General features: G+C 36.1%; 3 protein-coding genes across 3 annotated transcripts; all 3 read right to left on the reverse strand.

Moving 5' to 3' along the window:
* Window positions 1–5,696: 5,696 nt before the first annotated feature.
* On the reverse strand, window positions 5,697–6,709 carry LOC116027679 (pathogenesis-related protein 5-like). Its single transcript, XM_031269394.1, has 2 exons — window positions 6,625–6,709; window positions 5,697–6,542 (listed from the first exon to the last, which is right to left on the reverse strand). The coding sequence occupies exons 1-2, from the start codon at window positions 6,680–6,682 to the stop codon at window positions 5,872–5,874; spliced, it is 729 nt and encodes a 242-aa protein (XP_031125254.1). The 5' UTR covers window positions 6,683–6,709; the 3' UTR covers window positions 5,697–5,871.
* A 4,564-nt stretch (window positions 6,710–11,273) lies between these two features.
* On the reverse strand, window positions 11,274–12,334 carry LOC116026807 (pathogenesis-related protein 5-like). Its single transcript, XM_031268206.1, has 2 exons — window positions 12,200–12,334; window positions 11,274–12,128 (listed from the first exon to the last, which is right to left on the reverse strand). Exons 1-2 carry the CDS (start codon window positions 12,261–12,263, stop codon window positions 11,446–11,448), a joined length of 747 nt encoding a protein of 248 aa, XP_031124066.1. The 5' UTR covers window positions 12,264–12,334; the 3' UTR covers window positions 11,274–11,445.
* A 1,660-nt stretch (window positions 12,335–13,994) lies between these two features.
* Window positions 13,995–14,433, reverse strand: LOC116027578 (probable carboxylesterase 18). Its single transcript, XM_031269279.1, has 2 exons — window positions 14,279–14,433; window positions 13,995–14,232 (listed from the first exon to the last, which is right to left on the reverse strand). The coding sequence occupies exons 1-2, from the start codon at window positions 14,431–14,433 to the stop codon at window positions 13,995–13,997; spliced, it is 393 nt and encodes a 130-aa protein (XP_031125139.1).
* Between the last annotated feature and the right edge of the window lie 5,505 nt (window positions 14,434–19,938).

The raw sequence follows: 19,938 nt of genomic DNA on the forward strand, positions 1-19,938 counted from the left end.
TTGAGGTTTTCTTGCAAGAAGTTTTTTGTGGGGTTCGCCAAGAGAGAGCAAAAGGGAAAAGCGAGGTGCAGCCTACGTGCGTGGCCTACACATACTGCGCCCAACACGTTCGGTGCTCTTTTTTTAATTTTTTTTTCTCGCGTCAAGCAGCTTTTTATTATTTTCCCTCTCTTTTTCCTTTTTCTCTTTCCCTCATCTCTCTCCTAATTGGCACCTCAAAACCACCAACAAACCACTACTATTAAGGATGTTCTAAGTTTAGACCCGTTAGTGATGACACTGGGTCGGGAGTGATTACATCCACCCCCGATTGTCCCTTATGCTTTCACTATCCCCAACCTTAATACACAATTGGTATACAAAACCCACATCTAACCCTGTTGACACTGAAAATTTGCTAAATATTGTTATTTTTTAATATTAATATATTTAAATGTATTTGGATAATATTGATATTATCTAATTTGTTAATTAGATAATATCAAAAGAGTTTGAACCTATCAAAACTCTTTATCCTACCGCTATAAATAGGACCTTTTATTTCTATGCATTCATCCTAGGAAAAATCATAGAAATAGCTTTGAAGTTTATTATTTAGAGAATTAGAGATCATGATCATGAAAATAAAAGCACCATGATCCTAAATGTAAAAGTTTCTCCTTAAAAATCATGCCTATCATGTTGATCCAAACTTCTTGAAGATCAAGCCATATGAAATCCGGAGGCCCTTCAGAAGAACAAGCAGCCTATCATGTTGATCCAAACTTCTTGAAGATCAAGCCATATGAAATCCGGAGGCCATATGAAATCCGGAGGCCCTTCAGAAGAACAAGCATATAAGTTCTTCTCTGAAGATCAAGCCATATGAAATCCGGAGGCCATATGAAATCCGGAGGCCCTTCAGAAGAACAAGCATATAAGTTCTTCTCTGAAGATCAAGCCACTAGAAATCCGGAGGCCCTTCAATGGAGCGAGACGTCAACTGAAGAATCAGAAGACCATATATACAGAGCTTGTACCCGCACCCATATTGATACTTAACATGTAACCAGAATTTTGAATCCAATATATATATTCAAATTTCTTTGTTTACAAACCCGACACACAATGGGTTTAATTTTTTAAAATCCACCTCAACTCACTACCCACTATCAATTAAAAGAAAGAAAGAAAGAAAAAAACTCAACCCATAAGGAATGAATTAGAATTGTCATCAGGAAAAAAATTGAAAAAAAACTTTGGAAAATACATAAATACTATCATAAAACTTTACATACTTCCATATATAATTAAACAATTCTATTAAGTGAATGCTATATTTACAACTCAATAAATAATTTTTTTAAAAAACTTCATTTAAAAATTTGAAAGTAAAGGATGACATTAAAGTGCATTTTTCTCTTTTTATCTAAATACATCCTTAATAATAATTATTTTCCTTATTTCATTTTTTAAAAACAGTTACATCAATTTCTCCCATTAGTAAGTGCACCTTATACTTTTAAAATTTTATTATCATCACCCTAATTTCACAACTTTCACAAATATGCCCTTTGTCTAAGAAGCTTCTCCAGTAGATTATAAGAAATTTCTGAAAGTTGATTAAGGAAATTGTAATGTTTAGGATTTTCAGTTTCTTAATTACTCTGGATTTCCACACAAGATTACTTTCCATCTTTTCTGGATTTGTGTGTTTAGTTTTTGTGTTCAATAGTTCTAAATGTTTCCTTACTGAAGTATCTTCTATCCATGCATGTTGTAATGAATCTTTTAGTTGCTTTAATGAAGAACAGCTTATGTATGTTACTTTTGTTAGCTTATGGACTCCTCAGGTTGCTTCTTTAATGGTTTTTGCTGCCTGAGATTCAAATTTTCAGGGAACTAATTCACTTTGTAAAGTTTAATTTGCTGTTTCTCAAAAAAAACATGAATCTCTGCAAAGTTTAATCTACTTTCCTTTGGTATAAGCTGTCAGTAGTTTTGATGGATTCTATGAAACAATTTAGTACATGATGAATGGTCAGATGAGGTCCTATGTTTTCTGTCGTCACTAGGTCTGTGCATTTCCAGGATGAATAGTCAGACAGCAGAGTGGTTTAAAAGAGCATTACCTGGCTCTCAAAATGTGAAGTCTCTTATCCCGGCCTGACAAGATTGTGGTGGAATAAATAGGGTGACTCAGATCACTCAGCCTTTTAGGTGGATGGGAGGATCAGTACCTGATGCATGCCCGCTCTCATACTGCAACTGTCAGGACTGATCCTAAGTTCTCGTCCTTAATTTACTACTTGAGTACCAACTGAGCTACCCGTGGACCGTGGAGCAAATGAGCATTAGCTATTGAGCTAGAAGTAACTAGTGTTCTTAGTCTGAAGTGTGACAGATGCCTATGATGTTTGCTGCATATATACAAGAAAGTGTTTTACCTCAATGTTCTGCTAATTCTGTTTCATTTCATTTCAAAGACAAACATAACATTCCACTGGCATACTATACCTTTCATGGCTCTAGCTTGCATGTGGTCAGTCATTGTTGCATTTAATTTTGTGGCTGACACTTTTGGATCATGTGCAGACAAGACAGTAATAGTGCTCAGACCAGACAATCTAACGATCTGCAGCCACCACATTCGCAATTTACCTCCTCCACTAAGACTACAAGGCATATCTGGGCGGTGAAGACAGAATCAAAGTATAATGTTGAACTAGTAGGATAAATGTAACTATTGCGTTTTACAGTGGTTAACAGTAAACTTAGTAGTGTCAGTTACAGTGATCAATCATAGTGAGAAACTATACTAGATGCCTAGACGCACTCAATTGGGTACAAATTTTAAAATATAACGTGTTGCTTTGAAATCCAATCTTAAAGTTATTTTTTACAATGGTTCAATGAATTGATCTACTTTTAAGCATCTCGAGATTAAGATGTAATTCTTTACTAAAGATGACAAAAGAGCGGCAACAACTAACTTCACCAAATCCCTCCTAGTTTTCCTCCTAGTATTAATGTTGTTTTTCCGAGGCTCTGGATTTGTTCAGTCAGCTCTCAGCAGCAGTCACAGTCCTATGAAAAATCTGCAGCCACTTGACTCATGTCTGATAGCAATGCTGCTAATTTCCATCTAACACAACGAAGAACACATGCATCAACCCACTGCAGAATCATTAATCAAAACATGAATTTTCTTCCACCACTGATGTCTTACATCTTATCGTGAAATCTCTTGCCCACAAAATACGTCGACCTATCAAGATTGTTGAAGGGTAAATCAAGACAATTCAATGACTCGTTACGTAGGAGGGCCGGTACCTTGTATCCACCAAGAGTCATCCAAAAAGAAAGTGAAACTTCTACAGGTTGGGATGGAAGAATTGATTTTTCCCACAATCTATCATTCAAGAACCAATTTAGGTACCTATACAGGCATATGTTGGAAAATCTCTGAATAGAAATACACCCATAGGACTGTTAACGAACCGAACATGAAGGAACGGAGATTGTTCGTGTTCGTTTGTTAAGATTTTTGAAGTGTTCGGGTTTGTTTGTTAAGCAAGCTAGATTTTTGAAAATCTAGTTCGTATTTGTTTGTTAAGAGTTTATTAATATTTGTTAATGTTAATGAACGCGTTCGTTATGATCAGCCTACAAACATGTTTGTTAATGTTTGTGAAGTCGTTCATCAACACCTAATAACCAAACACGGGCACATGTTCATGATCACAATTTGTTAATAAACAACAACCAAACAAACAACACAACTATTCTACAAGTGTTCAGACTATTCGTTTATGAATCTAACTCTAAAATTTGTTGCCAAGTACCTTGTGGTCCAGTGGCATCAAACCCTTCCCGGGTTCGAGCCTCAGTGGAGACAATACTGATTCTTGTGCTTCAATAGGTTGAGAAAGTAGTTATGAACAGATACTGCATTGTAATAGAGTCAGTAGTATTTAAAAAAAAAAAACTCTAAAATTAAGTTGGTTTACCTTAATAAACAAATGCTTACCAAAAACAACAACTATTCGTTAACTACCCAGTACACCCATCATTGGTCGTAGCCTTTTTAGGTACAAGCAAATACCGGAGTATTCCGGGGTTATCGATCCACAGGGAAGCGGGGTATCAAGCACTAGTTACTAATTAATTCACGAGAAGCTATTCCAACGCTAACAATGGGTATTTATCTAAAATTATGAAAACAAAATAAATGAAGCAAGGCAAACGGACTTTTATATACAAGAGATTAAGAGCGGGATTTTTGGTTGTCAAAGTGTTAATCACCTAGTGCCAATCTAAAGTGAAATAACCATTCGAGTTCAACAAGTGTGGATGATTGCAATCTAAAAGGGAAAGATTACTCTCGTAATTCAAACCCAAAATAAGGTAATTGGAATACTCACTCTCGCGAGCTATTCACAACGTATAAGCAAGAACAAGCAATAAATGGAATACCCACTCTCGTGGGCTATTCACAATTGGAATACTCACTCTCGTGAGCTATTCACAATAAATCCCTTAATCAACATGTCCTCTCTCGAGGTACAAGAATCAAGTGCAATTGTGGGTGCTCTAATTCATAGACAAATTTAGCAATGAAACAAGTAATTAGGATCCTTAACTACAAGCATCAAGAAATTAAGTCACAATTACAACACAAGTAATAAACCCAAATAGATATTTCATTCAAGCAATTAAAGAACTAGGCACATAGGTTCATAAACACTTATCAATCCAAAAATCCCAAAGGAAAGCTTAGCCTATCATGGCTAAAATAGATTCAACAACAAACAATTCAAGGGAAGATTTACTAAAGCTTAAAATAGAGAAGAGATGAAGAAATTCTCCCGAATATGTCTTCCAAGCTCTTCTCCTCTCTTGTTGTGGCTTTGAATCTTCTTCCTTGCTCTCCTTTTTGGTCCAAATCCGCAGCCAAGCTTGTTAGGGTTGATAGGAAGTGATGCTTTTATAGTGGGTGGAGAATGGGGGGCAAAAATGGCAATTCAAAGAACTGCAAAATCGCAGATCTGCAACTCTCGCCGCGGCGAGCCTAATTCTCGCCGCGGCGAGAGCGTCACTGCCCAAAATTTGGGATTCTCGCCACGGCGAGAATGAAGCTCGCCGCGGCGAGAATCCGCCTGTGACGAAGCTCTAACTTGCAGCCTGATTTTGACCCTTTTCCCTTTTGAATCACACTTTAATGTCTTCATAACAATTGTAGCCCTTGAAGTCTTCTTTCCAATGGTTCAAGAATCACCTCATTTAGATACTCCTAGACTGAGATATGGTCCAATTACCGAAGTGTCGCCATATTTAGCAGGAATTACAACTCTTTGATCTTTTGACCAGTTTTCCTTTTGATCTACACTTTGATGTCTTCATAAGAGTTGTAGCCCTTGAAGTCTTCTTTCCAATGGCTCAAGAATCATCTCATTTGGATATTCATAGGAAGAGATATGGTCCGATTACCAAGATGTCGCCATGGTAGCGGGAATTACAACTCTTTGGCTCCTTTGAATTGGCTTTTGCTCCCAAATAGTTCTAATGCACTTCTAAACACATCAAAAACATCTAAACCAAGCATTATACCATTTAAAATATGAAAACAAGGAAATAAGCATTGGACACAACATTTTATCACACAATTAACTATAAAACCTACATAAAAACACAAGTAAAATAGGTACAAATGAGAGTGTATCAATCATCAAGTACATAGAAAGATTTATTCAATACTTTAAACTTATTACATTAATTAAGAGCAGATGGTACAATAATAAGTGGTAATTATTACAGTATTTAAACGTTGTAAAACGATATGCATTCACTATGATGCAGATAATTTGTTGTTTCTTTAAAGGTTTGATATGATCAGCTGCTTGGACAGAAGGTGATCAAATAATCGGAGCCGGCGCAGGTGAAAGTGCTGGTAACATCATCGTACGCGTAACTGTACGCCTTAGGGCATGCTTTCTTGAAAATCTGGGAATACTGAGTCGGCGGGCATGTTGCCGACGTGTTGTGGTCGCCGGTGCAACAATATTCCGGGGTGTTGAACCGGGCGCAGGCGCTCTTGCAGGCGACGACGGAGCCGGAATCGGTGACCTGGAGGGGCTGGGGGCAGTTGGAATTGAGGTCGGCGACGCAGCCGGCGTACTGGCAGTCGCCGGAGCCGCCGGAAGGCTGGATGCCGAGGTCGACGTTGTAGCCGTCGACGAGGCTGACGTCGTAGAAGTCGTTGTCGGCGCTCCGGTTGGCGATGGTGAACTCGGCTAGAGTCGTGGGAGTTACGCCGCCGCCGGCGCACCTGAGCCCGCCGCAGTCGCCGGTGACGCACCTGCCGTTACCGCTGGCGTCGAAATTGCAGCCCGTACTTGCCCAGAACCGGCCCGACCAGCCCCTCGAAAATTGAAGCTGTCTGCTTTCTCCGGGGGACAATGCGAAGCCGCTGGCTCCGCCTTTGCCGGAAAGTGTTCCGGGCCACACCGTATGCGTGCAACCGTTGTGCAGCGTGAAAACGCCGGCCCAAACATTCGTAATCCCTGCCAAAAACAAACGTAAGATGGCTCAGATTCCTGATATAATAATTGTGATTAAATGCTAAAGAATTATATTGTTTATTACCTAACATGATGAGGACGGCGACGACGAGAAAAAGGGAAGAATTTGGTAGGGAAGCCATTACGACGGCGCTAATGGAGGTTATGGTGGAAGAAGATGGATGGATTCGAGGAGAGTTAGAATGGATATTTATAGGCACGTACACTCCCAAGCTTTTTTTTTTTTTAATTAAATTATAAATTTATTTATTTTTTTATTTTCTTTGGGGTAGAAAGTTGAATTTGCTTAATATATTGGACTTCATGCAAATCTATAGATATTTCCATGTTTCCTTCCAAAAATAAAATTGTCACTTCTAACTTGTGACAAAAAGAAAATCGTTATTGTCACTTCTAGTGCCAAAAAATTATCACCTCTTTTTGTTGACGCTGAGTATTCTTCGTCAACGAAAAAATTGTCACTTCTTAAAAATATTTTGAGAAAATATCATTTTTAGTCCCTCAACTATAATACATGTATCACTTTTGGTCCTTGACTATTAACATTTTCAAATTAGGTGCATGACTATTTATTTTGTATCACATTTGGTCCTGCCGTTAAATTTTTCGGCCAAATTTCCGGCGAAGTCATCGCTGGTGACCGGCGTTTTCTATTTTTTTTAAGTTTTTTTTTAATTTAAAAGTTACATAGTATTAAAATAATTTTTAAAATAAAAATTAAATAAATTAGTCGGTCGCCGGTGACTTCAGCGAAAATTTGGCCTAAAATTTTAACGGCAGGACCAAATGTGATACAAAATGAATAGTCATACACATAATTTGAAAATGTTAATAGTCAAGGACCAAATGTGATACAAATTGAATAGTCATGGACCTAATTTGAAATTTTTAATAGTCAAGGACCAAAATTGATACATATATTATAGTTGAGGGACTAAAAATGATATTTGCTCAAATATTTGAATGACAATATTATATGCCCTTCTAATTTTACTCGGCGTCGGGGCCCACGAAGAGGTGGAGAAACTGAGAAAATTCGCACGGTGCATCGGGCTACTATTCCAGGTGGTCGATGACATCCTCAACGTCACGAAATCTTCTGAAGTGCTCGGAAAAACCGCCGGAAAAGACCTCGTTGCCGATAAGATGACGTACCCGAAGCTTCTGGGATTGGAAAAAGCGAGGGAATTTGCAGAGAAGTTGAACGCAGTGGCTAAAGAACAGCTTGTTGAGTTCGATCAGCAAAAGGCAGCGCCTTTGATTGCTTTAGCAGATTACATAGCTTATAGACAGAATTAAATATTAACAATAATATTGGGAAATTTGGTAAACTTTTAATATAATATAATAAAAATATCATTTATATATTTTTATTTACAAAAAAATTACTGTTTCGACGCTTCAATTATTTCCAAGTTATATATGTTGTTCCTTATTTTTAATTTTTAAAATTTTGACTCTAATTATTTACCGACTTGTAAAAGTTGTGGTCACATGTAAGCTTTTAATTTAATTGTGTCCTTTTACCTAATAATTAAACACATTGGACCTAATAGCAACAAATTATAAATCAATTTCAATCTAATAGCAATTAATTACAAAAAAAAAAAAAAAAAAAAAACACACACACACACACGCATAGATTCTCAAGTCTCAAGTACAATTTGACCATAATCACACAAGAGACAATACAAAGCAACTAGCACACCCAACAAGAACATTAGCTAATCCGATAAGCATTCCCTTTATTCAATTGAAATCATAGAAGCGTCTATGACAAGAGAAAGCCTAATCAAAGTACTAGTTAAAGATCTAGTCACACATGATTTCAAATTCAAAGTAAAGAGCACAAAAAAAATTGCATAGAAATTGAATTGAAATGAAGAACTAAAATTGCAAAAGAGAAATTGAATGCCTTAGCTTTGAAGTAGAACAAGTTGATGTTACAATATCTTGAAAGTATTTGAATTGAAGCTTGAATTGTGATTTTCTACCTTGATATATTCCATAAATCTAACTATCTAAGAGAGTTTCTACCTAGGAAAGAGAGAGGGGTGATAAAAATAATCACTAATGCCCCATTGGAGTTGTGCAAAACAGATCAAGAAATAACTTATTGGAAGCATTATCACAATCGGTGCAGCTAAAACTCTCCACAACTATCATCATGACATGGAGGCAGTTGTGATCACCTGTAAGCCTACAATTCATGCCCCTTTGCCTTCCAATCAATGTTGCAGCCTTGCGTCGTTTATATATGCCACAATGCCTTCCAATCAATGTTGCATGCAGCTAAAACAATTACATTAACTTCTCCCATTTTTAAGTGCACCTTATACTTCTTAAAATTTTATTATCATCACCCTAATTTCACAACTTTCTCAAATATACCCATTGTCTAAAGAGCTTCTCCAGTAGATTATAAGAAATTCCTTAAAGATGATTAAGGAAATTGTGTAATGTTTAGGAATTTTCAGTTTCTTAATTACTCTGGATTTCCACACAAGATTACTTTCCATCTTTTCTCTGGATTTGTGTTTTTAGTTTTTGTGTTCAATAGTTCTAACTGTTTCCTTACTGAAGTATCTTCTATCCATATATGCATGTTGTACCCTCCACCAATGTTTTTGTGCTTTACATGAATCTTTTTGTTGCTTTAATGAAGAACAGCTTATGTATGTTACTTTTGTGAGCTTATGGACTCCTAAGGTTGCTTCTTTAATGGTTTTTGCTGCCTGAGATTCAATTTTTCAGGGAACTAATTCACTTTGTAAAGTTTAATTTGCTGTTTCTCAAAAAAACATGAATCTCTGCCTGGTTTTTGCAGCTTTGTAGAAACATGAATCTCTGCAAAGTTTTGTCTACTTTCCTTTGGTATAAGCTGTCAGTACTTTAGATGGATTCTATGAAACAATTTAGTACATGATGAATGGTCAGATGAAGTCCTATGTTTTCTGTCGTCAATAGGTCTGTGCATTTCCAGGATGAATAGTCAGACAGCAGAGTGGTTTAAAAGAGCATTACCTCGCTCTCAAAATGTGAAGTCTCTTATCCCGGCCTGACAAGAGTGTGGAGGAATAAATACGGTGACTCAAGTCACTCAGCTTTTTAGGTGGATGGGAGGATCAGTACCTGATGCTCGCTCTCGTAGTGCGGCTGTCAGGGTTGGTCCTGAGTTCACATTCTTAATCTATTACTTGAGTACCAACTGAGCTACCCGTGGCCCGTGGGGCAAAAGAGCATTAGCTATTGAGCTAGAAGTAACTATGCATGTCTTATAGTGTTCTTAGTCTGAAGTGTGACAGATGCCTATGATGTTTGCTGCATATATACAAGAAAGTGTTTTACCAATTGTCTGCTAATTTTGTCTGTCACCAGTGTTTTGAATTGAGGTCTGCTAGTATTCCTAGTATAACAATCTTCTGCTAATTCTGTTTCTTTTCATTTCAAAGTAAAACATAATTAACATTCCACTGGCATACTATACCTTTCATGGCTTTAGCTTGCAGGTGGTCAGTCATTGTTGCACTTAATTTTGTGGCTGACACTGTTGGATCATGTACAGACAAGACAGTAATAGTTCTCAGACCAGACAACCTAACTATGTGTAGCCACCACACCCGCAATTTACCTCATCCGCTAAGACTTCAAGGTAGACCGGGACAGTAAAGACAGAATCGATGTATAATATTGAACAAGTAGGATAAATGTAACTATTACGTTTTACAATGGTGAACAGTAAACTTAGTGGTGTCAGTTATCGTGGTGAAAAACTATGCTAGATGCCTAGACACGTTCAGTTGGGTCAAAATGTTAAAATATAACGTGTTGCTTTGGAATCCAATGTTAATGTTGTTTTTTAGGACCGCTCAAAGAATTGATCTACTTTTAAGCATCTCGAGGTTAAGATGTAATTCTTTGCTAAAAATGACAACAGACAACAACTAACTTCACCAAATTCCTCCTAGTTTTCCTCCTAGTATTAATGTTGTTTTTCCGAGGCTGTGGATTTATTCAGTCAGCAGCAGTCACAGTCCCATGAAAAGTCTGCAGCACTTGACTCATGTCCGATAGCAATGTTGCTAATTTCCATCTAATACAACGAAGAACACATGCATCAACCCCACTATACAATCATTAATTAAAACATGAATTTCCTTCCATCTCTGATATCTTACATCATTATTATACTATCCCTTATCGTGACATCTCTTGCCCACAAAACATCCCGACCTAACAGAATTGTGGAGTGGTAAATCAAGATAATTCAGCGCCCATTAGGTGAGAAGACCAATGTCTGGCCCACAAAGAGCAACCACAACTGTTAGAGTTCGACTTCTTTCACATTTTGCCACCCAAAAATCAATTGAACTACCCATAGTCCCGTCCACACACTCAAGAACCAATTGAACTATTCGTACGAACATTTGTCATGAAATCTCTAAATAGAAACACACCCATCATCAAGTACATAGAAAGATTTATTCAGCCCGCACAGGCTTAGCACAGTATTTGAGAGAAGAGATCAAGGTTCAAATTAATCTCGTCAGGGTAGTGCGGAATTATGCCCAAAGTCGACAAATCTCGGGAAGGACAAGGATTATGCTCAAAGTGGGCGAATCCCTTATGCACATTTGACCCTGTCTATTGAGCCGCCGGTGATTTACATCCTCCCTAATGCTCTATCTGATTGTTTGGGTTGGGGATTTAACCTTTGGAAGCAGAATAGAAAGATTTATTCAATCATTTTAAACTTAATACATTAATTAAGAGCAGATGGTACAATAATAAGTCATTAAATGCTAATTATTACAGTATTTCAACGTTGAAAAACGATATGCATTCACTACGATGCAGATAATTTGTTGTTTCTTTAAAGCTTTGATCAGCTGCTTGGACAGAAGGTGATCAAGTAATCGGAGCCGGCGCAGGTGAAAGTGCTGGAAGCATCATCGTACGCGTAACTGTACGCCTTAGGGCACGCGTTCTTGAAAATCTGGGAATACTGAGTCGGCGAGCATGTCGCCGGCGTGTTGTGGTCGCCGGTGCAACAATATTCCGGGGTATTAAACTGGGCGCAGGCGCTCTTGCAGGCGACGACGGAGCCGGAATCGGTGACCTGGAGGACCTGCGGGCAGTTGGTATTGAGATCGGCGACGCAGCCGGCGTACTGGCAGTCGCCGGAGCCGCCGGAGGGGTTGATGCCGAGGTCGACGTTGTAGCCGTCGACGAGGCTGACGTCGTAGAAATCCTTGTCGGCGTTTCCGTTGGCGATGGTGAACTCGGCTAGCGTCACCGGAGGCACGCCGCCGCCGGCGCACTTGAGGCCGCCGCAGTCGCCGGTGACGCACTTGCCGTTACCGTTAGCGTCGAAGTTACAGCCCGTCCTTGCCCAGAACCGGCCCGACCATCCAGCCGGAGCTTGAAGCTGTCTGCTTTCGCCCGGGGACAAAGCGAAGCCGCCCTCGCCGAGAAGGGCTCCGCCGTTGCCGGAAAGTGTTCCGGGCCAGACCGTGTGCGTGCAGCCGTTGTGCAGCGTGAAAGATCCGGCGGAAACATTCGTAATTCCTGTCAAAAATAAACGTTAGATGGCTCAGATTACTGATATAATTGTGATTAAATGGTAAAGAATTGTTTACCTAACGTGATGAGAACGGTGACGATGAGAAAAACGGAAGAATTTGGTAGGGAAGCCATTAGCATTGCTGGAAGAACACAGCAGCCTCTGTTAAGCTTTCAACGGCGGTGCTAATGGAGGTTACGGTGGAGGAAGATGATGGATTTCGTGGGAGTTATAATGTGATATTTATAGGCACGTACTCTCCCTAGTTTTTTTTTTTTTTTTTTTTTTTTTTTTTTTAATTTAAATTTTCATTGGGGTAGAAAGTTGAATTTCCTTAATTTATTGGACTTCATGCAAATCTATATATATTTCCATGTTTCCTTCCAAAAATAAAATTGCCACTTTTTTTTTAGCACTGTTGGCTCTGTTACAATGTAATATCTGTCCATACATACTTTCTCAACGTATTGAAGCACAAAGAGTAAAATTGTCACTTCTTGTGACAAAAAAAATTGTCATTGTCGCTTCTTAAAGATATTTCAGCAGTAAAAAGTTGTCACTTTTTTCTCTTATAATGAGTTAATGACTATGAATTTTTTTCACCAGCCAAATAATTGTCACTTTCTTAGAGATATTTCAATGGCAATAATAATTTTTCTTTAAAAAATATTTACATTTTTTATCAATATAAGATTAGTTCTTTTTATATTTGATTAATAAGTAATTTTTTTTAAAACATAAAATTGGTAAAGTTGTCACTTGTTTTGAAATATTTTGATGTAAACGTTTTATGTTATGAATTAATGGAATAACTACGTTTTCTTTCAAAAAAAAAATTGTAATCTCTCAATATTTTTTGAAAACAATAATCTCTCAATATCTTATAATTAAATTGTGTAAAATCGAAACGAAAATACTTGGTAATTAACTTTAATGCACATAACTTTGCATTTAATTTATATTTTGACTAACTTTAAATCAAATTGATTTTAAAATTACTTGAAAGTTTTCTTACCATCATTAAAAAAATCAAATAAAAAGGTATTACATGTCTCAAGAATGAGAATTTAAACCATATTTTCATAAATATTTTAAAATTTTGGTAAAATAAAAACTAAAAATATAGCCGACAAATCCTCAAAGGATAAAAACTGACAAAATTAATAATTTAACATAATGAGAAAAATCAACCAAAAAAAAAATTTACCAAAAGGATGAATTGAAGTTGCTAGAAAAAAAAATGAAAATAATTCAACAAAAATCCAGGATTGAGAGCTTTTAACTCTTTGCATGTATGTTGAATTTATATTAGGAGCAAATGTTTTAGGCTTAGCAATTCTTGTCTTGTTGGTCTACATTTGAAGTGGTTTTACAAAGATTGTGATGCAACTGCTGCGGTTCTTGATTTCCTGTCTTGTCATGCTCCAAATTTTCTAATTATTGATCATGTTTATTTACACGAGTAAGTAAGTAAAGCTTTCTGGATTCGACGGATGTTTAAATTTGATTTAATCAATATAATGTCGAGTCAAATTTGAATATCTTAATACTCGATTTGAATAGTTTGAGAGACTGATTAAACTTTTTTTTTTTGAGCAAATTACCATTTTGGTCCACTGACTATAGGTGTATTTTTAATTGCAGTCCACGACTTTCAAAACTGTTAATTGCATACCATGACTATTCAATTTTTATCAATTTTGGCCACTCCGGCCAAATTACCGGCAAAATTCGCCAGAAAATCCTAAACCCTAAAATAATGAGTGGTATTTTTGTCATCTCTCACCTCTCTCTCTCTTCTCCGGCGAAACTAATGCCAATCGATCACTCCGACCAACTGCGTGAGCCAAACACGTGCGCCGCCGCGTGGTTCATGTTAGATCCGTCCGGCAAAAAGTCCTCCACATCCTATCCGTACCTTCCAGAGTAAGCATCGTAGCTTTCCTCAGCCGGAGCTCCAACTCCGTCCGCTCTTCGCCGCAGAAGAACGGCTGTAGTGACAGTTGTCCGGCTAGGTTCAGAGTCTCGCAGTCGGTGACGAAATTCAGTGCTCTGACGGTTATGTGGTGCGCGATGTTTCTGTCGGTGTTGTCTCCGGCGAGGAAGCATCTCGTGAAGCCGGTGTTGGGCGAAATAGTAGCACAAATTGTGATACGCCTTCAAATCTGGACTGAGAGAGGTGAATCTGCCGCCATGGAAGTACACAATCAGGGGCAACGATTGTTGTTCCTCGTGTTTGTCAACGTTGGGAACAGAGAGGCGAAACCAGACATCTTTAGAGGCTTCAACTTGGACGTCAGAGGAGGACATGGGGGTTCCGTCAACGACCGGAGTGACCGGTTGGCAGTGGTTTCGCCGGAGAAGAGAGAAAGAGGTGAGAAATGACAAAAATACCCCTCATTATTTTAGGGTTTAAGATTTTCCGGCGAATTTGGCCGGAGTAGCCAAAATTGATAAAAATTGAATAGTCATGGTATGCAATTAACAGTTTTGAAAGTCGTGGACTGCAATTAAAAATACCTCTATAGTCAGTGGACCAAAATGGCAATTTGCTCTTTTTTTTTAACACTTCGTATATCTTATATATAGTATTACAAATTTATCTGATATGTTTATATTTATATGTTATAAAATGACAATAATTGAATTTGGTGAAATCTATGGGCTCTTAGTCTAGTATTATGATTTGGTCGGGTTTGCGCCCTCTTTGTACAATAATTATACCATGGACCCGGGTTCACATTGCAAGGTGGACTTATCACAATTTACATACTGAATATTCACAATTCAAATTGTGAACATTCAATATGTAAATTGTGTATTTTGAACCCGGGTTCACCTTGTAAGGTGGACCTGGGTCCACTAAATAATTCACCCTCTTTGTATGCGTGGTTTGATTCATTAATATACTTTTTTCATTTGAGTTTTAAAAGATGAATATTATAAAATGGTTGTAATTGAAATTTAATGTGAAATTTTGTTATGATATTTGATTGTGTAATATTTATTATTATAATTTTTGTATATGCTTGTTTTAAAAAATAAAAATTATTGAGTGAGCATTTGAGTCAAAAAAAATTAAAAGCTTAGTTGGCTCAATTCTTCACGCTTCCTGTCCTTTGAGAATCATTAATAACACACATACGCGTGCGCGCACACACATGTATATATTTGTTTATACGGAGTATCAATTTATATATTTATGACAAGTAAGATTGCATATGAGATTATGAGGTGATCGAATAAATAACGTGGTAATGTCATGACAATAATATGGAATAATTAAAAAAAAAAAAAAAAAAAAAAAACTTCCAAAAAGACTTCATATTCTTGGTTTTCATCTTGTCTTAATGGGAAGATTATTTAATGTTTTATCCATATGAACGTACGACGACGTAGAGACTTGCTCGAGACTTTGAAAATTTATAAATCTCCAAATTAAAGCTTTGAATGGAATGCATGTTCTTGATAGCTATTGTTTTTAATTAGAAGCTTCCAGTTAAACTCCCATGGAGTGTAAATGGGGTTGTATGGCTCAATTGGAAATTTCCAAAAAAAGAGTTGTTTTTTTTTTTTAAATGGGGTTAAATGATAAATTTAATTGACTCAATAATAAAAATAATGTGTCTATTTTACATTCAAAATTAACTTTCTAAACGATCAGCCCACATCCAGCCGTTTAGAAAAACTATTGAGAAACCTACAACAGCTGTACCAACTAACCTCGGTCGGTAGGACTTTAGACCTAAGTTGTCACAGTTGTATGATATATTGGACTGTCGTCGGACCAATAACCACAATAACTAACTAAAGATTGAGTTCTATGTGATATAGTGTAATCCTATCTCGAATCTTCATACATCTCATTATATTCTATCTACTTGAATTGCATTATTTATATTATTGTATTTACTTGACTGGAAGGTGTCTGACTTGCTAATAATCTCACTTATACACGAGCTCGATCTATGTGTCTATAATGCATGTTTTGTAACTCATTAATAAAAATTCACATTACCCTCACATTACATAGCGTGCACTTAATTCCCTACACTCAATTAATTTACACTATCATAATCATTAGCGTCTCTACTTTTGATTTTCATATGAATTGGAGTGGTGTTTGTTATAATCCTCAAAAAAGAGTATTTTGTAGCGAAATTAGTGTGAAAAATAGCACCAATAGTGCTAAGTAAAATGATATATGCCTGAACTCATGGGGTGTTTAGTTGACATGATTGCAATTTACTGGCAATGCAATTCCATAAAAGGATCAGAGAAATTATATTATTTGGTTGGAGAGAATTGCAATTCAATATCAATGCAATTCCATGAAAGGATAAGAGAAATTACATTGTTTGGTTGGATGGAATTTCAATTCCCTCAATTCAATGAATTGCATGCAATTCATAGGTCCCTATATGAATTGCAATTCATTTTAGTCTTTATCCGTCTGCAGTTAATATATTTTGTACATGCAATTAATATTTTATGTGCATTAAGTTACCATTTTATATATCAGTAAGTAATTAATATGTTATGTGCTTTCAATTTATTTAGAGACACATCAATTGGTAATTGTAGGTACAAAATAAATCAATTACAGATATAATTTTTGGACCAACGTTCATAATGCAAGATTAACTCTTGGTCCATGGTATAACAATTGGTGAAGTTTAATTATGATTATCCATAGTCATATAGTTGTTATGAGAACTACTTCTGGAAGCATTAGTGCATTACCATTAGTAGTCATGTTTGTTTGTGGGTGACAACTTTTTGGAAGAATTACTTCTTTTATTTGGAATGATTTTATTCTCTCCAAATTTTTTGAACTATTTTTTAATTAAGTGGTAAATTAATTCGTGGGCGTAGGCCACACATTTATAGGATTCAAAATATAGTTTGGTAAACTAAAAAAAAATTCGATTATATATAATAATTGATAGTTGAGAGTTTAACTCGTAACCTTGTTTACGAAATCAATAATCTAACCAGGAATCAGGATGGAGCCAAAAAAAATCATGCTAGGGGGTTAAAATTATAATGAAAATTTACAATTACAGTAATTGTTTGATAATTACAAGAAGCTTGATAATTGTTTTTTATATGTGTACCATGCTGAAGAAATTTGAATCAAACATTTCTTAAATTATAGGTAAAACTATACCGACGTGACCCAAATCAAATTCGGATTAATATAGTAGCGATATTAAATGCAATAAAAAATATTGGTGACGGTTGTCTGATCCCAAACTAATCTTCCAATTCATAAATTTCCATCAACGACTTCATAAATTTTCATCCGCTAAAACCTTATATCACATGAAGAATTAATGTTCTTATTTTTGGTGAAAATATGGAATGCTATATATATTTAAAAAAAAAAAAAAAACGGTTGACTCAATCCAACCAATTCTTAAATTTTCGTCCTCCGTAACTTCCTGTGAAATGAGGAATTGATGTTGTTGTCCTACTTCTTCTTTGAAGGAGGAGTTCGCGGGAAAAGGATCACAAGCAGGTAAACCAACTTAGGTTACCCATAGCTGGTGGGTTTGAGGATCGAACCTCTCGGCTGTAGGTAGAGCACTCTTACCACTTGGGTTGTCCTTACAGACATGTTGTTCTTCTTCTTCTCCCAAAGTAATGTTGTTCTTTGCTCCCTCCTCGTAATTCAATTGAAAACAGAGGCTAGACCTTTTTTACTGCGCACAAAAAACTCTCTCATCAGAGCTAGAATTGACCATTTTTGAATCGGAATTGGTGATTTTAGTTCCTAGTTTTAATAAACTAGAGCCGAAACCTTTGTTGGTTTTGCCGTTTTGGTTCTAAACTGTAACCGGAACCGTCTTTACAGTTTCAATTGCTATAGTCTCCGGTCAATTTGAACCTAACCGTGGTTATCCGTACATATCAGCAATAACTTGCTTGAGAAAAAAAAATGAAATACTTATTTTTAAAAGTAAAAATGCCTATATAACATAAAAGGAGAAAGATTGTCAATTTTAAAATAATTGAGGGATCTAATGTAAATACATGGATAATTCATAGGGAAAAAGTGCTATAAGCATATAATTTAGCAGAAAAATGTGTATTTTTTTAATTTTAATTTTAATCTTTGTAATTGAGATGAGCATTACATTATTGAGCACAAGATAATACTATTGAAGTGATTAAATAAAATGTAATTTACTAAAATAATTAATTCAATAATCTTTTATCTGTTTTATAGACTCGCTCCATCTCAACTAAAAGCCTAAACTGATAGTTGAACTCAACTAAAAGCCTAAACTGATAGTTGAACTGCACATTTATGTTTATATTATATTTATGCTCACAGCATGCACCTCCCGTCTTAGAAGGGTTAGAATATATACTAGTACTCCTTAATAGCCATGTTGTGTTCTTTTTCTTTGTAGGCTTCCCATGCTTATTTGATTTACCGGAAAACTTGCAACCATCATTCAAATGTGAATTTTAAATGAAACTCGCATTATAATTTTACTTGGCAAAGAATTACAGAAAGATAAATCAATTTAAGTTGTTTATAATTTATCGACTCAAATTAAGAAAGTCAATAGACAATTTCCATAACTCATAATTCTTTTTCCTGCCATGACCCATTCTGCACCAAATTCTTAATTACCCATCCTTATGACAATAATTTGGTCAATCGATGCATAAGAAATTGTAATTAACGAAATAATTTATTTATTTTTCTAGAAACAATGACTATTATTTCATTATAAAGAAAAAAAATGTTCTATACGGCAAATAATAAAAGAATGGAATAAATAGCTACCAGCTGGTCTATAACTCATTAATTGATATCAATATATTCAAAATCTTAGGTTGACTAAAGAATGGTACGAGACAATTATATTCAAAATCTTATATTCAAAATTTGATCTAAACTGGGTCGACTTGACCCGCCATGCACTAGTTCATTTGCCCGAGGCTACTGGTCTTGCATTCTCGTATCTAAAGGTTACGAGTTCAATTTTTATCAATACTTTCTCGACTGAATTCGTTGCATATAGTCTTCCTATTGCTATTTACCTCTCCTATATGATCGGCGAGCAGCGAGCCATTGCACAAAGTTTCCCTAAGATCGACCTTAGTTTGAGCGTCGATTAGGATCACAATGTCGTCTTCACCCAAATCACACTTCGAGTAGATCGAGCTGACTTTATATTGACTCACATGTCTCGCTCATTGTCTTTATTTTCACATATGAATGGAATTGGTCCAAAATTTATTTCAAATTTTTTTAATAATGATACATATATAGACACCACAGTCTGTAAAATGTTAGAAGTTCGGAGTATACGTAACTCCAATGGCGATTGTAAGAATATTTATATTGGTTGAGGACTTGAAGGATTTTTTTTTTCTTTACAGTCTCGCTCACCTAATATCAAATCTATTTTTATATTATTATCACCCACTAATGATTTATATTATATATTAAGAAAAATTTCTAAAGCGTTGATGGATACCGATACTTTTTGTACATGATGTAATCTCAAAAGTGAACGAAAAATGTCTCCATATAGTAATCGGTATGAATTCAAAGTTTCCGTTAATTAAAACATTTTTTGTTTATACTTAGTACAAAAGACACCAGTACCAATTGACACCATAGACTTTCCCTATATATTTATCTATTAAACAATTCAAAAAAATTAAAAAGTTGTCTACATCTTTATAGAGCCTCAGTGGCACGTTTCGTTTACACTAATGCCACAACAATGTCAAATCTATACATTATTCTTTTGTTTTTGGTAAAAGAGGGGGGGGGGAGGGGGGGGGGGG

The sequence above is a fragment of the Ipomoea triloba genome, chromosome 8 (assembly GCF_003576645.1).
Source record: "Ipomoea triloba cultivar NCNSP0323 chromosome 8, ASM357664v1".
NCBI classification, from domain to species: domain Eukaryota; kingdom Viridiplantae; phylum Streptophyta; class Magnoliopsida; order Solanales; family Convolvulaceae; genus Ipomoea; species Ipomoea triloba.

Coding starts and splice junctions, on each gene's coding strand:
- LOC116027679 (XM_031269394.1), bottom strand. CDS start 6,682: ATGGCTTCCCTACCAAATTCTTCCCTTTTTCTCGTCGTCGCCGTCCTC. Junction 6,543..6,624: donor CGCCGTCCTCATCATGTTAG/GTAATAAACAAT, acceptor TGTTTTTGGCAG/GGATTACGAATGTTTGGGCC.
- LOC116026807 (XM_031268206.1), bottom strand. CDS start 12,263: ATGCTAATGGCTTCCCTACCAAATTCTTCCGTTTTTCTCATCGTCACC. Junction 12,129..12,199: donor CACCGTTCTCATCACGTTAG/GTAAACAATTCT, acceptor TATTTTTGACAG/GAATTACGAATGTTTCCGCC.
- LOC116027578 (XM_031269279.1), bottom strand. CDS start 14,433: ATGTCCTCCTCTGACGTCCAAGTTGAAGCCTCTAAAGATGTCTGGTTT. Junction 14,233..14,278: donor CTCAGTCCAGATTTGAAGGC/GTATCACAATTT, acceptor CGGCTTCACGAG/ATGCTTCCTCGCCGGAGACA.